The following is a 10,374-nucleotide window of genomic DNA, read 5'->3' as shown; positions in this document are numbered from 1 at the left end:
TAAAAACCCCAATATTGATCCCTAGGAAAGCAGTATTTTCTTATAATGACTTAGTAAAGTTTCTATTACAAACTGCAAACACAACTTAAAGAAGATGAATGTCAAAATTTTTAGAAAGACAAAAACTAAATTTATGCAGGATTTGATTCTAAGCAGAAAGTAAATGCAAATTAATAATATATAAAAGAATGTTTTAAATGCTATAAAAAGATTGTTCCTTTTGCAAAGAGATGATAATCAGTATAAAATTTGAATGTTTAAAAATCAAATATGGTTTTACGACAAATAAGAGAATAATTATTCTTTACCCCTTCCCGCTGCTTGAAAAGAACGCCGACTAGCCTAAAGTTTGTTCCAGTTAGTGTAGTAGTACTGGGTAGATTCTTATATCTCACTTCTAGATTACCCACCGTTCCCTATCTATAGGACCTACTAGGGACCCTTAGATCCAAACTCTAAACCGAAATAATAAAAATCTAGTCTGCCACCCTAGAAACATAACTTCAATGACCAATAAAAATATCTTCCAATATATTTGTGCTAACCAGTGAACAAAATACCACACTCCCATCCTAAAGGTCAACGTGGCATTCACAAGTTGAGTAAAATCATAGCCCTCCCGAGTCAATATGTTTTGCAACAGATGTTAACATCACAAGTGACCAAATTGCAAAGTCAATGAAGTTCAGGGGAAAGTGCCATCACAATTTTTAAAAATAAATATAAGTCTTCAAACCATTCGTATATTACATATGATCATTTCTCATAGTAAGAAGAAAGCAAAGAAACTACTTATAATTCATGGAGATAAACAAAAACACATGAATTTATATTGATAATCAAATTCAAAAAAGACAGTAAAACTCAAATAAAAATACAAATGACTTATCTTAGCTTCTCCCTTAACAAACTATGAAGTCTCTTTACTGTACTTGACTCCACAAGACTCGCACATTACTCACACAACACAAGAACTCCACACACACTCACTATGGTGGTCTCACTCACAAGGCTCACACAAAAGTAAATAACAAATAATAATAATAATAAAGAAATCCTAGTAGGGATCTTGGAAACTAGCATGCTCCAAGAAATCCAAACATTGAAACTTATCAAGTATTTACTTTCTTGAGAAAGGGAAGAAAGAGGATCCCTTGAAATAACCATAGAATTGCCCTCGCCGGGTTAGAGCGTTGCAGATCCTCTAGTCGCGACTCCATCACTAGGATGTAGGGCATGAGAGGAGGAGAAGGGTGGCGATGATTTCAAACGAAATCTCCTATAAAATCAGAAAAAACCCTAAGGTTGCAATAGCTTTATTTCTACTTTTGAATTCTTCACCTTATTTTCGACTAAAACGCACAATCAACTTTTTCTTAATAAATCAATCAGTAATATTTTAGCATGATCATAAGTATGATTTGTAGATTTATATTTATACATTATAAATGCGTGTATAACAATAAGAAGTAAAAAATAAAAGTGTAGTAAATTATGAATTATTGATGGCTTCATTATTGTGTGAAAAACTTTAATTATTCTAGATTTAAAAAAGAATATAAATATATAAAATTTTTACAGTAATGTGATTATTGCGCAAGTAATAATTTGTGAGAAGTTCTTAAAAATTCCTCCCCATTAGCTTTTCAATATCACATGTCACACGTGTAAATATTTCATCTTTATCCCCACCGACCAGCCACCTAACAAATAAACTATGGACGGAAGAAATCACGTTTCCCGTTTCAAATGTACCTCCTTACCACCGTAAACCCAACTAAACCGCTTACCTGCCGTACACGTCCCGATCTTTCTCTCAAACACCACAGTGTCTCCGGATAACCAATAAAGCCAACGCGTACAACACATTACCCCGATGCTTTTGTGATCCCCTTGTTAAAGCAATCGAACGGCTGAAAGAAGGTCGGTTTGTCAACAAAACGCCAAGGGTACTACCTGATCCTCTAATTTCTGCCATTGGGGAAGGAGACGGGAGGGTGTTCGTAGTCCCAGCATCTACGCCACTCATTTTATTTGATCCGGAACCCTAGCCCTAATTTTCCATCGCCTGCAATATCTTTGTACCTCGATGGCATCCGGTGGGTCCGCGACGCGATCGGCTTCGGTGAGATCTTTTGATTTTGGCTCTGACGACGTATTGTGTGCTTACGACGAGTACACGCCGCAGATGGATCAGTCGTTCAATGGGAAGCGGTCGGATTCTTTGGCGAAGGTGATCAAACTCATCCATCTAACATTTTCTTCTGTTCAAATATGAAAGGGATTTATGTAAATACTTCGATTACGAAATTGTTATATGGTCGGGGAATGTTGTCCTATGCTTCAAATCATGATTGGGGGGGGGTTGGTATGCTTGGGTTGATTGTAGGATTGGATTGATGGCATGGCTTGTAAACTACTCCATGGAAAGGTGCAGAAACATGAGACTAGAGGATGCTTTCGGGGGTGGAATAGCTTATTGAATGATGGGCTATGACGTGGAGAGGGTTGGGGCTAACCAGGTTTTCGGGAGTCCATGGAGGCCGAGAGGTGGATGGTTAAAATTCGCCATAGTCTTAAAGCATCATTCTTTAGAGAGTCTGCTATCATTTTTTAAAAGGTGATATTTTTTTTTACTTGTTAGTCGGAGAAGACGAAAGAAATCTTATCTATTGGAGACCATTTTTAGCTGATAATAATTGAATTTTTTTAGTTAGCATTGGCATTCAAGCATCTTTTTTTAATTAAAGTATCGCTTTGGGTAATTTATAGTGTTTACTTTATTTCCCTCGGTCTTCATTAAATACTCTGCGTTGGGACAAAAAAAAATATTTTTTCCTTCTGCGTTTAATTACCTCCTACAGTCCTACATCTCATTATGACTGTTTGGCGGAGCACTTAAAATGCCACACCTTCTTCAGAATTAGCGGAAGCAAGGCTGTAAACAAGGTCTTTTATAGAGAGAATTTATTACTGTATTTCGACAATTTTCCAATTTGATCTTCTAAGAGAATTTTATTTTTCGTTGTTTTCATCTGTGACATGATTACCCTGGTCTCCTTGCCACAGCATCATTTTGCTCATTTTTATATTTTATATTGTTAAGCAGGACCTTCATGAGAGCAGAGTGGGGAGGCCTTTGACTAATCTTTATGGCCAACCAGAGGAAATATCAAGAGAAGACGTGATATCTGCTGTTGAGAAGTGCATGAAAAAATATGCTGACAACCTTACTAGGAATCTTGAAGGAATCAGTGGAAGACTAACTCAGTTGGAGTTGTATTGCTTCAAGCTTGAACGATCGATAGGTGAATTTCGTGCTGACATGGTTCGTGAACAGAGTGAAGCAGATTTGAAGCTTAAATCTCTTGAGAAACATATTTATGAAGTAAGTTTATGCATATTTATCTGTTCAAACATTCCATGCATCTTTCCTTACCTCTTCAAATCAGTGGATACACTTCACAACCAATTGAATTCTTTCTTTATTAGGTGCTTATTCAACAGGTCTATTGCAAATCACATAATTTTATTATAATAGGCACATTTACATATATAGCACACAGTTCTTATGTATTTACATATCTCACATTTAAACTTTCACGTACACACAAAAAGCACTCAAATTTTTAAATGACATAATAAATAGCATTATCACGAGATATCTCACATTTAAACTTTCACGTACACACAAAAAACACTCAAATTTTTAAATGATATAATAAATAGCATTATCACGAGTTTTTAAAAGTGAAATACACCTTTTCATGCATAGGTTTAAAGCACCAAAGTGCTATGTATGTAAATATAAAAGTTTAGGAGTGTGATATCTAAATACATAAGAATTGTATGCTACTTATGTAAATTTAACTTTATAATATAGCTTCAGAGGTACAACCTGGTTAATCTATTAAAGATGACAGAAAAATTCACAACATGCTGTTTTGTTGACATGCAGATTTGCAAATTTTTTTCTTTTTGTGCTTTCTATTTGTTCCATGAAGTGTGTTCATTTACGTTATTGTGTCTTTCTTGTCAGTTTTATTAGTGTTTGTTCTGTAATTTTTGAATTGTTTACCTTTCTTGCTCAAGGCATTGCATTGTACCAATCATCTGTTTTTGTAAATATTCTTAACTTAATATCCTAGGGATGCATTTTAACATATTTTTTGAAGCGCTCATGCAATAGTATGATGCAACTGATAAATTTTAATTTGTCGTAGTAAAGGACTAAAGGCAATTGGTATGCTTTATATCTCATATCTCTAATTTCTTATATCTGCAGTAAGATGTTATATTTAACTATTAATGAGGAAAGTTTTCATTTACATTACTATTAAACTACCATCATCTTCAGACGCAATTAAAATTATTCCCTTGTTTCAAGTATGATATATATCTCTACTTTTTTATTTTGCATTAAGATAACATATCTAACCATGTAATGGGGACAATTTCATTTACACACTACAAATAACTTTCATCTTTAAGCACAAAATTAGCATTAGTTTGCTTTGGATCACCTTTTTTTTCGGATTCACAAAAGTGCTTGAAAAAGATATTCAACATAGGTGGGTGAGTTATTTTGATAACTTTTTAATGAAGTTTATGAAAATATGATCTCAACCTTCGTGATTTTAATATCATAATGATAATAATGTACTTTATTTTTACCGTCGTATTAGTAAAAACAAAATTGATGAGGTTTTAAAGAAAACCAAGGGTGAAAAATCAGTAGATCCTAATGATATCCCAATTAAAGTGTGAAAATATTTAAAATTTATAAAAGTTTCTTAGTTTACTAAACTTTTTAATATTATTTTAAAAACTAAAAGATGCCTGAGGAGTGGAGGAAGAGTACTTTGGTCATTATTTTTAAGAATAAAGAGGATGCACATGATTGTGCAAATTATGTAGGAATTAAGTTGATGTGTCATACTTTAAAATTATGGGAGAGGGTAATTGAACATAGGATAAGACGTATTACAAAGATTTCTCATAATCAATTTGGATTTATGTCGGGTAGGTCTACTATGGAAACTATACATTTATTGAGAGTTTTGTGGAGAAGTTCAGAGATAATAAAGAGAATCTACATTTGATTTTTTTTTATTTAGAAAAAAGCTTACGATAAGATTTCAAGGTGTTGATATGCCTTGTAAAGAAAGGTGTTGATATGGCTTATATTCAAGTCATTAAATATATGTATATTAGAGTTGTTACATGTGTTCAAACTGAAGGAGGATTGACCAAATATATTCCTATTTTTGTTGGATTACATTAGGGATCGGCTTTAAGCCCATATCTTTTTACGTTAGTTATGGATGGTCTTACTGGACATTTACAGGAGGGTGTACCTTGGTGTATGCTTTTTGCTGATGATATCCTACTCGTGGATAAGATGAGAGCAAAACCCAAGAAAAACTTGAATTATGGAGGCCTACATTGGATTCTAAAGGCCTTCATTTGAGTAGAGCTAAAACTGATTACATGGAATGTAATTTTAGTAGAATTAGCTCTAGTGAAAGAAATGTAACTTTGGGTGATTAAATTATTAAAAGGTGTGAACGATTTAGATATCCCGTATCTATTGTTCGGAGCGATGGTGATATAGATGGGGATGTTAATATTAGAATTCAAGTTAGTTTGTTGAAGTGGAGGAATGCTTCAGGCCTTTTGTGTGAGAGAAAAGTACCACTTAGTTTTATACGGACTAGGGCTCCCTCAAGAATATATTAAAAAAAAAAGACTTGTTTTAAAGAACGAAGGCAAAATATTGTACTAGTGGCGATTGTGGACATTTAGTATCAATATGAAACTGGTGACTTCGATGACATGCAATTACGAGAGAAAGTCTGCAACCCTTGCATTGGGCAAACTTATTTTACTAATGAGTAGCTATCTTTTAAATTGATTATTATGTTACTGTGGATGATGTGAGGAATAATATACTTGTGAATATGATAAATTTATGATGTTCAAATTTTGCTTCTTGTGCGTTGAAGCACACGAATCTAGAAGTTAAATATCTTATTGACTATAGTTTCTCATATGACCTGAGGTAAACGATGGAAAAACTCTTACTCCCTGGAGATTGATAGCATACTTGGCGGTCTAACAGTTTTAAAGTGTGCTCAACTATTAAAATGCAGAAGATGCAATTTTTTTGCTGGTATTGAGTGCATGCGCTGTTGGAAATGGGAGGAATATTGGTGAATATATTTTCTCCATGGGTGGCTTATAAACGTTGCGATGCTGGCTTGGGTGCAATAGTTAAAATATGCATATGCTATAACTGGGATTGAGTCCAACTGAATAAATTTAACAGTCTTGCTGGTCACGGTTTTGATGATTCAGTTTTCATCATAATGCTCCAATTTGAGAAATGTGTGAAGTTAACAAGTGGTAATGCTTATAGTATAGCATATATTTGTTGATTTTTGCTTTTATGATACGGATACCCAGTCTTTCAGCTATCTTTTTTCATTTATATTGAGCAAATGCATACAAATTGGATTGTGTAATGTTTTTTAGAGTATTTTGTCAGCTAACTCTCTCTCTCTACACATGCACATCCATCCATAAAGAAAGCTACACCCGAGGATCATTTTTCTAAAACAATTTGGACAAGTTCCTATATGCGTAATATCTAAATCTTGAATTTTCTGTCTGTAATTCAGGTCCACAGATCTGTACAAATAATTAGGGACAAACAAGAACTTTCTGAGACTCAGATGGAGCTAGCCGAACTCCAGCTTCCACAGAAAAAACCAACTAATTCAACCCACTCCCAAAAAAACAACGAGTTCCCCACCACAGCTGCTCCTGAAATCAAAGCTCATAAGGACGAAAATGATTCATCAAACCTGCAATTGGCTCTCACTCATCCACACCAAACATCTCCCACTCCCGATCAAAACCAGGCATGCAAGGTGCCACCCATGCAGCATCCTGCCCCTGCATCTCTTACTGTTCCTCCACATGATCATTATGTTCTGAATCAACCAAACTCATATTACACCTCCCACCAACCTCAGAGCCAGAACTTTCAACCACCACCTTTTACTCAATACCGGCCACAGTGGTCGCACCCAATCCAACCTCTTCAATCTTCTTCACAACCTCAAGCTCCCAGCCCTCAAAATCCATCTCTCTATGCCCGCTATCTTCCCAATCAACCTACCAACACAATTCAAACTGAAACATACCAAGGCAGCAGCATGGCTCCCCCAGCCCCATACATCACAGTCCCTCAAACCAGCAGCTATGGAACTTCGGGTGGCACCATTCCTCATGTTCCATCTCAGCACAACTTGCAGCAAAATCCACAAATTTCCTTCAGGCCTCCGCTGCCGCAATCAAACATGCCAAGTTATAATGCTGTTTATGTCATTGATGGAAGCAGAGCTCCTCATCCTCACTATCCACCAAGTAACAATCTCTCGGCTCCACAAATCCTTAATAATCATCCTTATGGAGAGATGATTGAGAAGGCTGTTAGTATGGGTTATCCGAGGGATCAAGTCATTGGGATAGTGCAGGCCATGGGAGAGAGCGGTCAGCCTCTTGATCTCAACGCTCTGCTTGATAGGCTGAATGCCATCGCGAGCGGAGGGATGCGACGTCCTTGGTCGGGCTAGAGAATGGGTCTTTGAAAGGCAACTCGTACACCTCTTCATTAAAACTACATATTTCTGATGATCTTTTTTTGATGATATATGAGGCCATGTAATTCTGTAAATTCTAATAATGTTTCTGCAATGCTTTGTGTGATGTATGTTTGAGAATTCCGCCACAATTTTTACAGTGAGCGGGTAGGATTCTGTATTTTTCAGGAATGATGCTATTATATTTCAGTATTGTTTTTCTTCTTTCATGAGTTTGTGGAGCCAATTTGCTGAAATGTGAGTCTCAGGATGCAACTCCGGTCTGGAGGCCGTTGAAAAATTACTAATTTTCCATGCTGCTTTTTTGTTGCGAGGCGGAATATATTTTCTTGGGCCTTAGCCCTGAGAGCTTTACGTTCTGTTCGGAAGTCCTCAAATGGTCAGGAAAGTATATATATATATATATTTTGGGGCATTTACATTCGTACCACTCAATTTCGATGTATTTACATATATCTAGCGCCAAAACTTTAATTTTATAATTTTATAACAACCAAATCATTCATATCAAATAAAACATACCTCTTCAAATAATGAAACGAACCTTTTCATGTAGGAAATGTGGTATGTATTTAAAAACTGAAGTTAAGGTGTTAGATAGGGATGTAAATGAGTTGAGTTGAGTTGAGCTCGACTCAGGCTCCAACCCGTTGGAGCCTGAGTTGAGTTGAGTTGAGCTTGATTAATCTGCATGATTTCGAGCCGGCTCACGGGTTGACTTGATTATTATGATGAAGGTAAAATATTAACTCAAATTAGTGTTATATTTAAATAATAAATAGAATGAGTAATTATATGATAAATAATAAGAAGTTATTTGATGCAAAATATAAAATATCATTCTGTACATCTTTTCAATAATTTAAAGAAAATAATTTGAATTTTAGTTTGTTTTACGTGTATTTTTTAAACAAAATGGCGTATGAGCTAATAAGTCAAGTTGGGGCTGGCTTGAGCTTGACTTGTTAGCGCATCAAGCTCGATTTATGAGCCACTTATCGAGTTGAGTTCGAGTCTGCTCACGAGTTGGCTTGACTCACTTACACCCCAAGTGTTAGATATATAAATATATATGAAGTGTGATATGTATGTAAATCTTTATTTTCTTTTATTTATATGCCCAGGAATTGATTTGGAGTGGTGAAGAATTCTCTGTTTTTTGGAAAAAAAAATTATTGGTAATTTCTTAGGTGAAATTATTTCCATGGCTTAACATTCTGCAAAGCACATAATACTTGGAAACAACGTCAATGGCAGTCTGGAATGCTCTAGCATGAGAATGTTTAGCTTTACATTTCGTGATGAAAATTCACCAGATACATTAAAATATATCTTAATGTTTAAAAGTTTAGCTTCATTCTAGGCTTCACAATCTTCTCCACTGAAATAGTTGAAGTCTTTAGTCTGTGCTCTTAATCCAGAGTCATCCACCAGGTATATAAAAGTTTAGAGTTGACCCCTAAACAATCAACAGGTGGCTTCGATTGTGTAGCATTTTCTCCAATCTAAGGTTCAAAAGATGTCTCCAATGCACAATTGGTAGAAATCTCACTCATTGAGATATTACCTAACTTGTTCTAAGGGCCTCACTATTTTTTATTATTGGTCTGCCTTCTTATAGGCCACCCATCCCAATAATGCTCTCGCATGAACAAAGTTAACTTTGGAGTTCCTGATAAATCCTTAACTGTTAAAAGCGTCTCAGTATGAGAGTTCAACTTCATTCTACTTGAGAGCTTACACAGCCATTATGCCACATAGTTCATGATATTATCTTCTGCGCCAACCATACAAGTCTTTCCTTCAAGCAAATTAGGGTGTGCGTGTGAGTGGGTTACGACAATAATTAAATATCTTATATAATTTTAAATAGAATTTTTAATTTGTTTCAAAGTTGAATTGATATTTAAAATTTACAAGAAAATTATCTAACTAGTATATCTAACATTTGATTAAAACATGTATAACATATTTGATTACATTATATTTAAATAAAATTAGTTATTAAGAATTAATATTAAAACTTCTTTTAATACTAAATCATTTATAAGATTAAAATAAAATTTGTCATGGCTACCAAATCATGTGTTATAAATTTAAATGCAATTTCTTTAAATGAATATAATCTTTAAGTTAAATAGATACAAGAAGTTAGCAAAATTTATTTAAATTAATGTTTTCAAACGTGTTCACAATTAAAAAAAGCGTATATATAAGTTAGCAGTGGTTTTGAATTGAGGTATTTTTTTTATTCTTATTAAATGAATAATGCAAAAATGATGATTTGATTTAAAATACAATAATGATGTGATATGGTTAATAGTAGAATCGCATCTAACATTAAGAGCTTGTCTTCCTTTAATAACGATTAGATTACTACTTTTAACTTGTAAAAAATCATAGTGTACATTATACATATTCATGTCGTTTGCTTTGACATGTCATATGCTTATGCCCTATGGGTATCATGGGCTATATAATCGTTTAAAATTAAATAAATAATTTAAAAATATTGAATCTTAATTTGTCTGTGAATCACACCACAAGGAATACAACGTAAAAACTGAGTGTGTGTGTGTGTGTGTGAGAGAGAAAATAGTGAGCAATAATGAACATTAACCATGTCAATCGTGTTGACATTTTCTATCTTGTTTGGCTAATTTGGCTATTCCTTGTTCATAAAATTATCTCGTTATTTATAGGAGAG

The 10,374-nt window shown here is 34.4% G+C and overlaps 1 protein-coding gene across 2 annotated transcripts; it reads left to right on the top strand.

Annotated features, from left to right (window-relative positions):
* The first annotated feature begins 2,013 nt into the window (after window positions 1-2,013).
* On the top strand, window positions 2,014-7,703 carry LOC110027971 (class E vacuolar protein-sorting machinery protein HSE1). Of its 2 annotated transcripts, none has more exons than XM_020729639.1 (3): window positions 2,014-2,233; window positions 3,107-3,388; window positions 6,681-7,703. In XM_020729639.1, the coding sequence occupies exons 1-3, from the start codon at window positions 2,090-2,092 to the stop codon at window positions 7,638-7,640; spliced, it is 1,386 nt and encodes a 461-aa protein (XP_020585298.1). In that variant the 5' UTR covers window positions 2,014-2,089; the 3' UTR covers window positions 7,641-7,703. The 2 variants fall into 2 exon arrangements, with proteins under 2 accessions (XP_020585298.1, XP_020585300.1); XM_020729641.1 differs by having other exon boundaries at window positions 2,016-2,233; window positions 3,110-3,388.
* Window positions 7,704-10,374: the final 2,671 nt, after the last annotated feature.

The sequence above is a fragment of the Phalaenopsis equestris genome, unplaced genomic scaffold (assembly GCF_001263595.1).
Source record: "Phalaenopsis equestris unplaced genomic scaffold, ASM126359v1 Scaffold000470, whole genome shotgun sequence".
In the NCBI taxonomy this organism is placed as follows: Eukaryota; Viridiplantae; Streptophyta; class Magnoliopsida; order Asparagales; family Orchidaceae; genus Phalaenopsis; species Phalaenopsis equestris.
This window is presented reverse-complemented; position numbering and strand designations above follow the sequence as displayed.